Source organism: Triticum aestivum, chromosome 5D, assembly GCF_018294505.1.
Source record: "Triticum aestivum cultivar Chinese Spring chromosome 5D, IWGSC CS RefSeq v2.1, whole genome shotgun sequence".
NCBI classification, from domain to species: domain Eukaryota; kingdom Viridiplantae; phylum Streptophyta; class Magnoliopsida; order Poales; family Poaceae; genus Triticum; species Triticum aestivum.
In genome coordinates, this window is record NC_057808.1 from 242,942,246 (window position 1) to 242,959,907 (window position 17,662).

At 43.9% G+C, this 17,662-nt stretch overlaps 1 protein-coding gene across 1 annotated transcript; it reads right to left on the bottom strand.

Moving 5' to 3' along the window:
* Positions 1-1,392: 1,392 nt before the first annotated feature.
* LOC123120431 (regulation of nuclear pre-mRNA domain-containing protein 2) lies at positions 1,393-10,827 on the bottom strand. Its single transcript, XM_044540425.1, has 8 exons — positions 10,687-10,827; positions 10,373-10,562; positions 8,387-8,634; positions 7,900-8,070; positions 7,622-7,778; positions 5,917-6,056; positions 5,772-5,807; positions 1,393-2,744 (listed from the first exon to the last, which is right to left on the bottom strand). Exons 2-8 carry the CDS (start codon positions 10,494-10,496, stop codon positions 1,842-1,844), a joined length of 1,779 nt encoding a protein of 592 aa, XP_044396360.1. The 5' UTR covers positions 10,497-10,562; positions 10,687-10,827; the 3' UTR covers positions 1,393-1,841.
* Positions 10,828-17,662: the final 6,835 nt, after the last annotated feature.

Below are 17,662 nucleotides of genomic sequence, written 5' to 3' on the forward strand. Positions count from 1 at the left end.
CGGAGAGGAGGAGGAGATAACCCGCCGGAGTAGTTGCGCCGCTTACCTCGTCGTCAAAGTGGATCTGTGCCGAGGGGAAAGCTCGAGAGGGAGGAAATGGTGGCGGGAGTTTTGCCGCGACAGTCACCCTCGATATATAGGGCAACCGAATCGGCTGGCGGTGACTCGAATTCGTCCCGCCGCTTTTTCAGAGATGCGCCATCGCTCCCGCCATCTCCCTTCCCTACACGGCGCGACGTTTCCCTCCCCTGCATCGCTCGAGCCTGGCTCGCTGGAAACAGCCGAATCGACCGTTCCTAGTGAGCCTGGCTGAGGGTGCTTTGAGATTCGTGCGATGCGGGCCAAACAGTAAACACACGCATCCAAACAACTCATTTTTATCCCGCGCAGGCCTGACCCGACCTAGGTCACGGGTCAACTTACATGTGGATCGTCCCCAAACCCATCCGAAGCTACCTACAGTAGCTAGTTTCCACGAGATTTTATTCGAGAAACGGGATTCAGATCTCGTGGCGACACGTTCCGACATGCTACTATGCCTGATGACTCCTCCATTCCATCCTCCACGGCCAAGAAAAGAAAGGAAGAGGGTAGAAGCGCGTGCATGTTCTCTGCATGTTCCTTCCCGCCAAGTAGCTAGCGAGAGTGTGAGTGCCAACGCATAAAGAGGCACGCCACTCCGATCTCTCCAGACTCCACCTCCTAGGTCATGATGGCTCAGCGCAGCGCGCTCCTCCTCCTCCTCTCCACCATCTTCGTCCTCCAGCTCCTCCTCCCGGGGACTAAAGCCGCAGCAGCGCCGACGACCACCTCGCCTCTCGACGACGACGCGGCACAACGACAACCGTCCTTGCAGAGTCGCCGTGGTCGTCCCACGGCCGCTAGGAGGCTGCTGCTGCAGCAGCAGCCAAGCAGCGCCACGGCCACCAACTCCTTCGACGTCAATGGCGCCCGTCACGCGGCCGCGGCGGCTAACGCGAAGCCGAGCGTGGAGTTCAACGCCGGCGTGAAGCCGCTGCCGCCTGTGGGGAGATCAAATGCAAATCCCCGGAATAATTAGTTGGTTCATCATCAGCTAGCACGCTAGCAACCTCTTGGTTCCTTCTCTTAATTACCTAGCACTCAGGACAGGAGTAGTAGTTGGAGACTATTTTGTGTATAGATACTAACTAGATATGAGTTCTGCTGTTAAATGAAACTGTTTTGATGGATTTCCTTGCCTCCAATTTTGTTGATTTAACCTCTCTTATTCTAAATCAGCTCCACTTCTGCTAATTTCAACCCTCTTGGTCTTGGATAATCACTCGTTAGTCTGAATTGACAGCACATCCAAACCGTCACTCAGAAAGAACCAACCCAAGGAGAAACAGCAAACTTGCACAAGAAACGACGTAATAAACGAAACACTATATTTGAATCAATAAATAAATGTAAACAAATGTTAGTCTAAATGATTTAAATTAAACAAACAACATGATCTATGAGACTATAAGTCTATAACATGTGTTCCAAAGCCACTGGTAAGTTCTCAAGTTGAGGAGCCCAATGTTCACAGCTCTTCAAGCAGCAACATTTGTTTGCCTCAGGACTAATTAAGGAGCCACAGATCAACGAAGAAGAGTCTTAACCACTTCATATGATGAACCTCCTCATACCAAAACGGAAAAGTTACCAGTTATACATCACACAAACCACCGACCTATTCTACAAACCTTTCGGACTCATAAGCATTGATGATCCTGCTTGCCTGCAGACCTGCCAACTAACACTCTGGAATTATTGCTTAATATACAAAATTAGGCCGAAACTGACACCTTTTTAGCCTGACAGTTGCTATGTAATCATTGCCGCTGGACCGACGGTGATTGCTGCATCTGAACCGGAGGGAAGAACCCAATGCCTGGTGTTGGAAAGAAACCAGTTGATGTTGGAGATTGCTGCGGTGCCTGCGGAGACTGCTGCTGCTGCTGCTGCTGCTGGGTCTGGCTCTGATTCTGGGCTGGTGAAAGAGGAGGTGGAGGTGGCGGCCCACTTGGTCTTGGAAAACCTGGAGGTAGCATGTTCGGCAGTGGAGGTGGCATAGAGCTGGCCAGCATCCCAAAAGGTCCCATTCCGAACATTCCTCCACCATTTTGACTGAATTGCTGCAGAAGTGGCGGCAGCATAGGTGGCAGTGGAGGGGGAGGTGGTGCAAATGCGCCCGGTGCTTGATTTGCCTGCATCGATGACTGCATGCCTCCAAGAGAAGTAGGCGCTGCTCCATTCTGCTGTGCCTGCAGCAATTGCCCAAAGAAAGGGGGAGCACCCATATCACCGGTCTGCGTAGGATTCTCGATTCTAGGCCTCTTTGGTATCTGGAAGCCTGGAGGCCCTTCCGAGAGCTCTACGGAAGGCGAGCCGCCATTCATGGAAGCAGCTTGTTCTGCAGCAAGGGAGGCCAAAATGGAGGAGAGCACCTGCTCCGGAGATGCCAAAGATGCAAGTTTATCTGCCATAGCTGCTGCCGTTTTCTTGGGCTCATCATCTGCAGCACTGGCTGTGGCGGAAAGCGGGATTGCTGGATGTGGTGGTTGAAACTGGGGACTTATTGGGCTTATTGCTGCATTCTGCATCATCGCAGCAGTCTGCTCTGACGGGATAGTGGTCATGAGCGTACTAGAACTAGACCATGCCCCATTAATGGCATGGGCACCACCAAATCGTTGTCTTAGTTGCACGGCATGTTCAGCCTCTGCTCGAGCAACCTGTGTCAAATAACTCTAATTAGCTGCAAATCACTTAAGTAATTTCTTAAATAACTCCTAAAACGGACACTACAGAGACAGACAAAAATAGTGCAAACTGAGATGGTAGATAGCAATGTTAAAGAAAGTTAATTGTAACCGGAAATCCAACTCAGTGCCCAGGCTACAGTAACAAGTGACCAGAAATGGATACTAGATATGCAGAGAACCTACATGTTTGGGTTCTGAACATGTAAACATATCCCTCCCAAGAGAACCCCCGAACTGTCTAATGCAAGCTGGTTAGCTTCACAACTCATAAGAACATGTAACCTGGAGCAGTCTAAGCGGGAGGTGACTTGCTGTATTGAAAAAGCCTGTTTGGGTTCTGAACATGTAAACATATCCCTCCCAAAAGAGCCCCCAAACTGTCTAATGCAAAGCTGGTTAGCTTCACAACTCATAAGAACATGTAACCCGAAGCAGTCTAAGCGGGAGGTGGCTTGCTGTAATGAAAAAGCCTCCCGGCAATGGGAGCTTGCAAGCCATAAGTGGCAGATTTGTGCTTGAAGTGGGAAGTTAAAACATGCAAGTCAACATTTACCCACTTCCCAATCAGACCATGGCTAGCTTACTAGTAGCTTCCATTGCAAAGCAGAACCGTACAGCAGATTCAGTAGTTGTTACCTACCCTATTAGAGGGTCTCTACCAGATCCCTTAAAAGCTACTCCCTCCGTCCGGAAATACTTGTCGCAAAAATGCATAAAAATGGATGTATCTAGAACTAAAATACATCTAGATACATCCATTCCTTCGACAAGTATTTCCGGACGGAGGGAGTATATTTGAGGGGGTGAATTTTCGTTTATGGAATTTACCCCTAGCTAGCAGATCCCCTAAACGTATAACTCCTTATATAATTATAAGGAAACATCCCTTGAAAAGGACACCCTCTGGACTATGTTTAGTCCAACGAGGGCAACTCTCAGGATAAACAGGGGATACACTCGGCTCCCGTCCGACCACACCGCCGCCACCGGAACCCGCACCGCCGGCTGTCCGCCGCCCCGATGACCGAGAAAATGGGACCCCTCCACCTCCAGCCACCCTCGCTGACGCCAGAGTCCCGCCGACGGCGGAGAATTTGGCTCCGGCGCCGCCGCACTTATTGAACAGCCGGAGGAGCCGCCGCGTCTGGTGTGCTTCGCCATCATGGGCTTCATCACGCGCAAGCTCGCACAAGTCATGCTGCTCGCTGCACCAGCCTGCGCCGTGGCCACCGCTCTGAGGCCAATGCACGCCTCTTCGCCGCCGACAACAGCCTCCCCGCAGACGCACGCCTGCACGGCTCCTACGAGGCGCTCCTCGACGACCCAGTCCCTGTCCAAGCCGCTCGTGTGGGGCCGACGGTCAGCGTTCGAACACAACCGGTACCTCTAGGAGGCAGCGGGGCAGTCACGCCCCGGATCCATCGCACGGAAGGCCTTCTTTGAGGAGCACTATGCCAGGAAGCGGAAGAGCGCGGAAGTTGATGAGGATGTCGAGGACGACGAGGGGCGTGATGTTGAAGGGGAGGCTACGTACGGCGGCGTTGAGGCCTGGTCGGCAGACTCCTCGTGTATGACGGATGAGCCTGCTGAGAAGGAGCCTGCAGTGTAGATTCGGGATGCTCCGGATTGCGGCGCCATTGCAATGTGTCTCAAGAGCTGACAAACCGGATTGTGGCGCCATTGTCACACAAGCAGCATGAGCTGCAAGTTGCTGAAGCGACAAATGGGTTGCAGTTGGATACTGAATACATCGTGGCTGCTGTTCATACATTTGAGAAGCAAGCGTTGCAGGTGACTTCTCAAATGAGAATTTTGTTCATAATGTGCAGTTCAATGGTACTAAGGCCCTGTTCGGATCTCCTCCACGATCCAGCCAGCGAGAAGCCACCCGAACGGGCCAGCTCCGAGAATCCCGCTTCTGGAGAACGAGGGACCCGCAGTGTAAATTTCTGGAGCAGCCGAAGCGCAGCTTCGCGTAAACGAGAAGGGGAAGTTGCTTTAAATTACGTTGGAATGCCGTTCCGAAGTGGCATCCGCGAAACTTTTTCTTCTCCTCGTACAGTTTTCCTCTCGTGATGAGCCACCGAACTGGGCCTTGGGCTCGCTTTCTGGGCTGTCAGCCCATTCTGACCGAGAAAAGCTGCTCGGTGCTGCCGAACGCGTCTTTCTCCCTTCGGAAGCTGGTGGCGGCTGGCTTCTCGGGAAGCTAGCTATTCCGTGAAGCTGGAGAAGATCCGAACGGGCTCTAAGTATTTCAGAGCATGTGAAGTATTTGCAGGAGAGTTCGATTGTCAATCAGGGTATACCAGATTCTGTCAAGAAAAATAGGCATCCGAGGGTATACTAGAGCTGTGTGTGCGTATGTAGTGTAGGTGTTTGATGAATTGTGTGAGCCAAATATAAATATGGGGGATTGAGTTTTAGGGGATCTGCTAGATGAATCAAACTTTAATCCCCTAAAAATTATAAGGAAATGGGATGCGTTTTGAACTTTTAGGATAGGGGATCTGCTAGAGATGCTCTTAGAGAGGATTCTCCTTGCATACACAACTATGCCAGAGGATTCTCTTTGCATATACACGTGCTTCTTATATTGTTTTCTTTCCTTAACAATTATTACACTACTCAATACTTATCCAAAAATCTGCAAACTTCAACAGAATGTCAATGACACAGCAAAATTCTAGCTATGCCTGCATATCATGGAGCTCTTAACAAGCATCAAGTTTCTATAATGGTGCCCAAATCATCGCAAGATGGACAAATATGGCTGGCACAAGGCAAACAGGAACCATAATGAGGACGCTGATGAATCCAATAAAATGCACAACACAATCATGTATTTCCCTAGTGAACTTTCACTTCTAGTTGAGCAATAAGAGCAGAAGGCATCAGAAAAAAATAATGACCGCGGATGTGATCTCCCAGGCCAGATCAAGAGTTCATGACAGATGAAAAAGGATGATACCATGTAGTGGGTATGAGAATATTACTTACTTGCAACTGATGGCGAAGAAGCTCCGACTTTTTTTCCTATTACATACAAAAAAGAAAGAATATAAAGCTTCGTTTGCAAGCTAGATGGTATGCATAAACAATCAGGATAGAACATTTCAAAGATGATAAGAAAGGTTCTAAGGACCTCTTCACTAAGGGCTTCTTTTAGGTTACTGATCAGGGTTATCCTTGCCGCATCAACACTTTCAAGTTGCTCAATGCACTGCTTCAGGATTGCTTCCTGTTCTTGAAGGTTGGATATCAGCGACAATGCTTGCTGGATATCTACGGAAAAAATTACTCGAGCATTAGCACTACCTATTGGATACTTATACTCGAGTGATGAAGTGAAAACAAATTATGATGTCGCATTGTATTATACTCCCTCCGTAAAGAAATATAAGAGAGTTTAGATCACTAAAGATTAGCACTACCTATTGGATACTTATACTCAAGTGATGAAGTGAAAACAAATTATGATGTCGCATTGTATTATACTCCCTCTGTAAAGAAATATATGAGCGTTTATAGATCACTAAAGAGTGATCTATAAACGCTCATATATTTCTTTACAGAGGGAGTACTGTCAAAGCATCAGAATTTTTTCGAGTCCAGTTTTTTCTTACTCTGGAGACCCAGAATTCTAGTGTAATTTCAGGTTCCAGATTATCAGAGGTGAATAGCTCAAGAACATGGCTAGGGGAACTACTAATAGGAGCCTATTCTTGTACTCTATAAACCATGCAAAATATATATACTCCCTCCGTTCCCAAATATAGGTCTTTTTAGATATTCCAATGCGACTACATACGGAGCAAAATGTCTACATTGTAAAATATGTCTATATACATCCGTATGTAGTTCGTATTGAAATCTCTAAAAAGACTTATATTTAGGAACGGATGGAGTATATGGTTTTGATATTAGCATGCAAACTACAATTATGACAATATGGACATCAAAGAGCCACTATTTCGATGCATAACATGAAAATAACGTGAATGTTGTGTATTAAAGGAATACAAATACATTAACCATCATCATTTCTTTCATTTAACGTGCCCACGTGATCACGGCATTATGAACGATTCATCAACATACAAATCCTCTCCATTTCCATTATTTTTATCAAGAACACCCACCAAATCGTAAGTATGTGTTCCCCACTAACCTATTTCACTCAACATGCAAAAAACATCCACCTCAACATGCAATCATGCATGGAAAAGACCCACCTCAACACGCACCCATTCATGGCAAAAGACCCACCTCAGCATGCAACCATGCATGGGAAAAGACCAACCTCAACACGCAGCCATTCATGGCAAAAGACGCACCTCAACATGCAACCATGCATGGGAAAAGACCAACCTCAATACGCAGCCATTCATAGCAAAAGACGCACCTCAACATGCAACCATGCATGGGAAAACTATTATGCTACATATATTCAATAAATATTTTACGCTATACAATAATCAAATATAAAAAAGCGCAGCCTGGTGCACACAGCTCCCGCTTGCGCAGGGGTCCGGGGAAGGGTCAAATAGATAGTCAAAAGACTCAAATACAACAAAACATATATATGTTCAGTTTTAGTTCTCATATTATTAATCCAAATATTCATGTTCCAATCTCATCGAAATATATTCAATTCCCGCAGCAGTGCGGGGTAGCATGTAGTAGCTTTATAAATAGTGATGGAACTGGATGTAAAATAGTACTGTAACAATCATGACACAAGACACATCAAGATAACAAACGCAAGAAAAAAAAGCGAGTTAAACATTACACGATGGCAGGCAGTTGTCCCTAACATTTGTACTTAGTGAAGCAAGCAAAATCCTTACCATTAGTACAAGCCTCATCTACATCTTTATTCATCTTCTCCAAAACACCCACTGTAATCTTACATTTGTTTAAAGCTGTGTCTTCGTCAAAATATTGATCAAGTACAGATTGGTATGCGGTTATAATCTTTTCAGGCATCCCGCTAACAGTCAGTTTCTACAGTGAAAGACAAACAACAACAAGAGCTATCACTCCCAAATTCATCCCAATATACTGAATCAATAATAAGTACAAGAGGAACAAAAATGATGTCAGTGGAAAAGAATTGACACTTTACTTTTGTTATTGGACTGGAATCCCTCTGAGAAGATTTCGAAACTGAAGAGGGCTTGGAGGTAGGATTTGAAGTAGTGCTGTTGTTATTTAATGCAGGAGGATTGTCACCAAGAATGTCCTTCAGACTTTCACTCCGTGTTCCAAAAACCTTCCGCTCGTCCCAAATCCCTATCTGCAGATACAGCCCAACAAAATTGAGAAGTTATTCTTTTGGATCTTGGCCTTGCAATCACAATAATGAATTTATTTCTTAAATTCACCACAAAAGGTAATTTCACTCTTGTAGTGCGTGAATATCAGGATAATAGATGAATAGTCAAAATAAAATACAACAGCATGATATGCATCCTAATAGTTCACTGAACAACTAAGTTGATGGTAACTGTAGCATTATGATGGCACCGCCACATTTTCACCCCCTCAGAATTCCTGGAAAAGTCTAGAGAACAAATGGACTTTCTTATAACTATGAAATAGAAGCAACTTACTAATCTTGCCACTACTTTCTTTCCATCTTGTCCCCCATTTTCGTAGAAATCTTTCAGTAACCCAGGAAGAACCCTCCAGAACTCATTCACAAATTCTCCTCCCTTGCGTTTGCTGTTTTGCAGGATGTCATTTGACAGATACAGGAATGCTACTTTCTTATCGGTTGTTGCATTATTAAACTGCCTCTGCCATGTATCAACAACCCTTCTGGCTCTCTTTCGATGAAATATGCACCAATTCGAAAGTGCTGCTTACGAATAAAGGAATACAATAGACAAGCTGCGGCAGTATATATTGCATAGCATAGGATAAAGAAAAGCAACTAACTAAAGCTGACATTCGATACTCCAGAAAACTGGAATTTATCCATGTCATACGAAAATATAATCAGAGCACAGAATGTAAGTAAATCAAAGTTGAGTATACCATCATATAAGAAAGTGACACATACTCATACTTCCACATGTTAACAGAATTCTTTGCCATATCTGTAACCTGGCCAACCACATGTCAATATCGCAATCTCAGTCATCCCGTTTGACTTTGATAATTAACGTTTTCGCATATTAAATACCTACTGGCAGAATTAGAAGGGTTGGAGACCACAAAAGGAGGGAGTACTATGCTTAAAAACTCGAGTCGTTTGCAAAGAAACACACCAAAGTTTGTATTTTGTAGCTTCACAAGACTTGATTAAATGTTTGAAATGATAAACAAAGAGTAACTTTTAAGTTTTTTAAATGATATAACATTAGCATATAGCATGTATAGCATGACGTGCCTTAGACTTATTTACAGAAGACACAAGCACAAAGATATGCAAACAATCATATGATCCACATTTTTGTCCATGGAAAAGCATTTGCATGATGAATGCTCTCTTCTTCCTCAAACTCCAAATATACCCTTTCCAATAAATTGTCTATTGTGATTGTGTAACCAATGATGGTGTAAGATACAGTTCAGCCAACTGATTAATTGGCTCAAAGTCAAGGGCATATGATCGACAACATTAAAACAGTTGAGATATTTTGTCAATGCAACCTCAGTGGATCAGTGCAGAAAAATGTTACTGCAATCCTGGAGACATAATAGATACATACCATCAAAATAATTATGCCATAAAGATTGTTCAAGCAACTAACCAAGTGGAGTGGGGTAGGTCAACTGGCAACCAGAAGGAATAGTTTGATTTTTCAAACCACATTCTAACTCTAATCCCATGTTAGAGGAAGCGGCGACGTTAAAAGTTGTGCAGACTAATTTGCTAGCTAGGCAACGAGAACTCCAGGCAACCTAGAGAGGGCTACTGCACTGCAATTTAGACTCCTAACTGTTCCTGCCATCACATGTCATTTCTTGTAGAGACCATCATTCAAAGTCAACAGTGCTAAACATTTTATCCCAGGATTTAAAATAGAAGGAAAGCAAGCATTGACAGCACAAACACAAGTACTCAACAGACCAAAATTACCGCACAAATTTTCTTTCAGACAAAAAATTACGAAACGAACTTGATACGCCACGATACTGATTGAATATCCGAAACATGTACTCAGGCTCATTTATATACATTTCAAATACGACAGATAAAACTAAGTTTCTCATATAAGAAGCCTGGGAGATCAAAATAATAATCCAGGAGCTACAGAGATATTAGTCAGTTTACAACTACACCCATATGCATTCTTATGAGTTGTACTCGTGCTTTCCGTCAAAAAAAAAGTTGTACTCGTGCGCACCAATAAACAATACTAAGCATTTATGGAGAAAAGAAGACCGTTCAAATTAACCAATCAAATGGCGCAGGCATGGAACACCACGGGATCTTGTAGGGCAGTTTTTTGTCCTCTTCCACCTTGCAGTTTAGGGTTCTATTCACCATAATACTAAAACAAGCAAGACTACAACAAGGAGAAACCACAAGCTATGCTGCTGAATTTGCGAGCGTGCGATAAGGACGTCTGAATAAATAAAAAGGATACTCTGGATGCTCGCCGCTGAGCTGCTGAGCTTATTGAGCTTCTCGGAGAGCCTCTCCTCGGTGAACGAGCCGCCGCCGCCGCCGCCAGTTGGTTCCGCCTTTGCATCTGCCTTCGCGGCCGCCATCAGGAAGGCTCCGCCTAAGTCCGCTCCTTCGCGGACCCGCTAAAACCCTAGAGAAATATGCACTCCCTGCGCGGGCAAGATCGAATCAATCTTGGCGTAGAAAAATCGCGAGAAGAAGATATCAGGAATCCCGGAGAGTTCCGGTTAAAGGCTGGAGCTTATCAGAGAATATGGGCAGAGAGGTGCTGACCACGGTTGCGAGCTCCCGAGCTTGAATTTGCCGCCGAAGAGGAGAGGGCGGAGGGGGAGGGGGAGGGGAAGGGGGGCTGGGAAGGCGAGGGAGGGAGGGTTTGTTCTGGTTTTGGGGTGGTTTCTCTCTGGTCTGTGTTCCCTCTTCGGGCTAGTTTTGCTGCCTAATAAGAATTCAAGATTGGGGTTTTATTAAGTTGAAATACAAATAATAATTGTAAAAGAAATCAAATAGAAAGCTAAAATACAAACGATTATAATATAATAATATATCGAAGAAACGGAAGACCACGTGAACCACGGAAACGCGTCCGGGATAAGTTACCATTTCTATTATAAAAGCCGTATACGTCTGTCTGTGAGTTGTAAAGCGGGTGATAAGATAGAACCCGTGAACAATAAACAGAAACGCGTCCGAGACATGTTACCATTTCTACTCTTAGAACCGTCTATGCGTGTTTGTGAGCTGTAAAGCGGATGATAAGATAGAACTCATGAACAATAAATGGAAACGCGTCGGATACAAGTTACTGGTTCTACTCTTAAACATGTCTACGCGTGTTTATGAGGTGTAAAGCATGTGATAAGATAGAATTCGTGAATAATAAAGATAAGTATAGGAACACTCGTGTGTGACCGCACTGCTTGTGGCCGTTGAAAATTACTACTTTGAAGATATAATATTAGTAACACAATGATATATACAACGCCTGGCAAAAAATGATATATATATATATATATATATATATACAATATACACTAAACTGAGGAGCGATAAAACAATGTTATAATCTAATCTCTATAGGTTTGAGTTATCGATAATTTCAAATATGAAAAACCTTAAATGTGTGATTTTGACAATCATAGGATAATCTTAAAGATTCAAGTTGTCCATGATTTTATTCTTAACCAAGATTCGTATGATCCGAGTGGAAAAAATGAGTCGTTTGGTTTTGATCATTTTAAAGGTAACACACCCGGTAAAGATGATTAAGCATGTAAAACCTTAACACGCCTGTTTATTTTATTGTTCTTAGTTACTACTACTAGAAAATACTTTGTGTGTTGCTGCTTTAACTGGGTGATGAATATTTGGGTTGATAACATACGAACGTAAATTTACAACACGCATGACTTATTATATTTAATTATGTATAATTGTAAAATATTTATTGAATATAAGTAGAATAATTAAATGGAAAATATTTTCTCATGCATCATTGAACATTGTAGTGGGGTTTTTCTATGCATGATTGCATGTTGCGGTGGACCTTATCCCATTCAGGGCCAGTTCTTTTGGGCAATTCTCCTAGAATTGACCTCCTCCCCAGCTTCTCCCAAAATTGCCACTTCATCTTTTTTTACAATTCCTAGCTAGTTAAGGTCTAATTAGCTAGGAATTGTAAAAAAAAATCAAGTGGCAATTCTGGGAGAAGCTGGGGAGGGGGTCAATTCTGGGAGAATTGCCCAAAAGAACTGGCCCTCCTAATTGTACGGTGAGGTGGTCTGCTTGCATGTTGAGACAAATACGTTAGTGGGAATGACTCCCTTAGGTATAGAGAATTGGCATTGCAAACTGGCAACGACCTCCAGAGCGGTGTTGATCGGGTGATGAAGATTGTGGAGAGCACAAAGCCTGATAATCTTCTAAGCTAGTGGGATTAACATCAACTAAAGTCATGATCTCTCCAAACCCACTTTTGTCAAAAAAAATCATAAGACCGAATATTCTCCAAAGTAGTGGGATTATTTTTATCTCAAGTTGACACTCTTCCAAACCCACTTTGAATAGGATAGCAAATGTCATTATCAATAATAGATTTGTCATGAAGCTCGAAAAAAAATTCAGGATCACAAGAAGCATTATAATTATCTCCCCACTCATGTTCATGATAAGTAGTAGTAGGCATAACAAAATCATCATCAAAAGTGCATAAAGGCATAGTGTAGATAGTTTCTTGCAATTTTATTATATTAGAAACATAGAGAAGTGGAGACGAGGTTCCTCTCCCGTGGTAGTTGCAAGTAGGAGCAGCAAGCACATGCATATTATATCTATTAGAATCATCATGTGCCATGGTAAAATGCAACTCATCAATGTAATCCTCAATAAGTGCAAACTTCTCTGAAATAGTATGGTTGCTAGAATTCAAAAAGGTCATAGGACTATCAAGTGTGGGTGCAATAGCAACAATTTCATTCTTGACATAAGGAATTATAGCAAGTTCATTTCCATAAACATCAATCATAGGGGCATTGTTGGGGAACGTAGTAATAATTCAAAAAAAATCCTACGTGTCACCAAGATCAATCTAGAAGATGCTAGCAACGAGAGAGAGGGAGTGCATCTTCATACCCTTGAAGATCGCTAAGCGGAAGCGTTACAATAACGCGGTTGATGGAGTCGTACTCGTTGCGATTCAAATCGCTGAAGATCCGATCCAAGCGCCGAACGGACGGCGCCTCCGCGTTCAACACACGTACAGCCCGGGGACGTCTCCTCCTTCTTGATCTAGCAAGGGGGGAGGAGAAGTTGAGGGAGAACTCCAGCAGCACGACGGCGTGGTGGTGGAGGAGCTCGTGGTTCTCCGGCAGGGCTTCGCCAAGCACTACGGAAGAGGAGGAGGAGTTGGAGAGGGGGAGGGCTGCGCTAGGGGAAGGGTCACGACTGCCCTCCCACCCCCTCACTATATATAGGGGGAAGGGGAGAGGGGGAGGCACCCTAGGGTTTCCCCTAGGGGGCGGCGGCCAGGGCAGATTGGATCTCCCTAGGAAAACCCTAGGGAGACTTGCCCACCAATCCAAGCCAGGTGGAGGCGCCCCACCTCCCCAAGTAACGTGGGAAAGGGTGTGGGGGTGCACAGCCCCTTAGTGGGCTGGTTTGCCCCCCTCCCCTTGGCCCATGAGGCCCTGCAACACTTGCCGGGGCCCCCGAAACACCTTTCGGTCATGCTGTCCATAGCCTGGTACCCCCGGAACACTTCCGGACTCCAATACCCTTTGTTCAATATACCGATCTTCACCTCCGGAACTCCTCGTGACGTCCGGGATCTCATCCGGGACTCCGAACTACCTTCGGTAACCACATACTATTTCCCATAACAACTCTAGCGTCACCGAATCTTAAGTGTGTGGACCCTACGGGTTCGGGAACCATGCAGACATGACCGAGACCTCTCACCGTCCAATAACCAACATCGGGATCTGGATACCCATGTTGGCTCCCACATGTTCCACGATGATCTCATCGGATGAACCACGATGTCGGGGATTCAATCAATCATGTATACAATTCCCTTTGTCCATCGGTATGTTACTTGCCCGAGATTCGATCGTCTGTATCCCTATACCTTGTTCATTCTCATTACCGGCAAGTCTCTTTACTCATTCCGTAATGCATGATCCCGTGGCTAACTCATTAGTCACATTGAGCTCATTATGATGATGCATTACCGAGTGGGCCCAGAGATACCTCTCCGTCACACGGATTGACAAATCCCAGTCTCGATTCGTGCCAACCCAACAGACACTTTTGGAGATACCTGTAGTGCACCTTTATAGTCACCCAGTTACGCTGTGATGTTTGATACACCCAAAGCATTCCTACGTATCCAGGAGTTGCACAATCTCATGGTCTAAGGAAACGATACTTGACATTAAAAAAGCTCTAGCAAACGAACTACGCGATCTTGTGCTATGCTTAGGATTGGGTCTTGTCCATCACATCATTCTCCTAATGATGTGATCCTGTTATCAACGACATCCAATGTCCATGGTCAGGAAACCACAACCATCTATTGATCAACGAGCTAGTCAACTAGAGGCTTACTAGGGACATATTATGGTCTATGTATTCACACATGTATTACGGTTTCCGATTAATACAATTATAGCATGAACAATAGACAATTATCATGAACAATGAAATATAATAATAACCATTTTATTATTGCCTCTAGGCCATATTTCCAATAGTCTCCCACTTGCACTAGAGTCAATAATCTAGTTCACATCGCTATGTGATTAACACTCATAGTTCACATCGCCATGTGACTAACACCCAAAGAGTTTACTAGAGTCAACAATCTAGTTCACATCGCCATGTGATTAACACTCAATGAGTTCTAGGGTTTGATCATGTTATGCTTGTGAGAGAGGTTTTAGTCAACGGGTCTGCAACATTCAGATCCGTGTGTACTTCGCAAATCTCCATGTCATATTGTAGATGTTGCTACCATGCTCCACTTGGAGCTATTTCAAATGGTTGCTCCACTATACGTATCCGGTTTGCTACTCATAGTCATCCGAATAGGTGTTAAAGCTTGCATCGACGTAACCCTTTACGCCGAACTCTTTATCACCTCCATAACTGAGAAACATTTCCTTATTCCTAAGGAAAATTTTGACCGCTGCCCAATGATCCACTCCTGGATCACTCTTGTACCCCCTTGCCAGACACGTGGCAAGGCACATCGCGGTACACAGCATGGCATATCGTATAGAGCCTATGGCTAAGGCATAGGGGACGACTTTCGTCCTTTCTCTTTCTTCTGCCGGGGTCGAGCTTCAAGTCTTAACTTCACACCTTACAACTCAGGCAAGAACTCCTTCTTTGACTGATCCATCTTGAACTCCTTCAAGATCATGTCAAGGTATGTGCTTTGTGAAAGTCTTATCAGGCGTCTTGATCTATCTCTATAGATCTTGATACCCAACATGTAAGCAGTTTTACACACGTCTTCCTTTGAAAAACTCCATTCAAACAACCCTTTATGCTTTCCATAAATTCTACATCATTTCCGATCAACAATATGTCATCCACATATACCTATCAGAAATGTTGTAGTGCTCCCACTCACTTTCTTGTAAATACAAGTTTCTTGCAAACTTTGTATAAACCAAAAGCATTGATCACCTCATCAAAGCGTATGATCCAACTCCGAGATGCTTGCTCCATTCCATAGAAGGACTGCTGGAGTTTGCATACCTTTTAGCATCCTTAGGATTGACAAAACCTTCTGGTTGTATCACATACATCCTTTCCTCACGGAAACCGTCAAGGAAACTTAGTTTTGACATCCATCTGCCTGATTTCATAAATGAAATTGCAGCAACTGCTAACATAATTCTAACAGACTTTAGCATCGCTATGATTGATAGAGTCTCATCATAGTCAACCCCTTGAACTTGTCGGAGACTTCTTTGAGACAAGTCGAGCTTCACAGATGGTGATATTACCATCAGCGTCTGTCTTCTTCTTAAAGATCCATTTATTCTCAATGGCTTGCCGATCATCGGGCAAGTCCACCAAAGTCCATACTTTGTTCTCATACATGGATCCTATCTCGGATTTCATGGCTCATAGCCATTTGTTGGAATTTGGGCCCACCATTGCTTCTCCATAGCTCATAGGTTCATCGTTGTCCAACAACATGATGACCTTTAAGACAGGGTTACCACTCAGAAGTTGTACACACCCTTGTCGACCTACGAGGTTTGATAGTAACTTGATCTGAAGCTCCATGATCATCATCATTAGCTTTCTCTTCAACTAGGGTAGGCGCCACAGAAAACATCTTTCTGTGCTGCGCTACTCTCTGGTTGAAGTGAAGGTTCAACAACCTCATCAAGTTCTATCTCTCCCACTCAATTCTTTCGAGAGAAACCCTTTCTCGAGAAAGGACCTGTTCCTAGCGACAAACATTTTGCCCTCAGATCTAAGATAGAAGGTATACCTAATCGTCTTGTTTGGGTATTCTATGAAGACACAATTTTTCGCTTTGGGTTCGAGCTTTTCTGGCCGAAGCCTATCGACATAAGCATCGTAGCCCCAAACCTTAAGAAACAACAACTCAGGTTTCTTGCCAAACCATAGTTCATACGATGTCGTCTCCACGGACTTAGATGGTGCCCTATTTAAAGTGAATGTAATTGTCTCTAATGCATAACCCCAAAATGATAGCGATAGATCAGTAAGAGACATCATAGATCGCACCATATCCAATAGGGTGTGATTACGGCGTTTGAACACACCATTACGCTATGGTGTTCCAGGTGGCGTCAACTGTGAAACGATTCCACCTTGTCTTTAGTGATTGCCAAACTCATAACTTAGATACTCTCCCCTTGATCAGATCATAGGAACTTGATCTTCTTGTTATGATGATTCTCAACTTCACTCTGAAATTGCTTGATTTTTTCAAACATTTCAGACGTATGCTTAATTAAGTAAATATACCCATATCTACTCAATTCATTGGTGAAGGTGAGAAAATAACGATATCCACCGCGTGCGTCAGCACTCATAGGACCGCACACATTAGCATGTGTGATTTCCAACAAGTCACTTGCCCGTTCTATTGTTCCAGAAAACGGGGTTTTAGTCTTCTTGCCTATGAGGCATGGTTCGCATGTGTCAAGTGATTCAAAATCAAGTGACTCCAAAAGTCCATTAGCATGGAGGTTCTTCATGCGTTTTACACCAATATGACCCAAGCGGGAGTGCCCCAAGAAAGTGGTACTATCATTATCAACTCTACATCTTTTGGCATCAATGTTATGAACATGTGTATCACTACGACCGAGATTCAATAAACCATTCACATTGGGTGCATGACCATAGAAGGTATTATTCATGTAAAAAGAATAACCATTATTCTCTGACTTAAATGAATAACCGTATTGCAATAAACATGATCTAATCATGTTCATGCTCAACGTAGACACCAGTGCAAACAACATTTATCTGGGTTCAATACTAATCCCGAAGGTAGAGGGAGCGTGCGATGGTGATCATATCATCCTTGGAAACACTTCCAACACACATCGTCACCTCGCCCTTAGATAGTCTCCGTTTATTCCGTAGCTTTTGTTTCGAGTTACCAATATTAGCAACTGAACCGGTATCTAATACCCATGTGCTACTAGGAGTACTAGTAAGGTACACATCAATAACACATATATCAAATATACTTTTG

Excerpts from the sequence above, each read along its gene's own strand:
- LOC123120431 (XM_044540425.1), bottom strand. The coding sequence starts at position 10,496 with ATGGCGGCCGCGAAGGCAGATGCAAAGGCGGAACCAACTGGCGGCGGC. Across the intron at positions 8,071-8,386 it reads AGAAAGTAGTGGCAAGATTA|ATAGGGATTTGGGACGAGCG; the intron begins GTAAGTTGCTTC and ends CTGTATCTGCAG. Across the intron at positions 7,779-7,899 it reads ATTCCAGTCCAATAACAAAA|AAACTGACTGTTAGCGGGAT; the intron begins GTAAAGTGTCAA and ends CTTTCACTGTAG.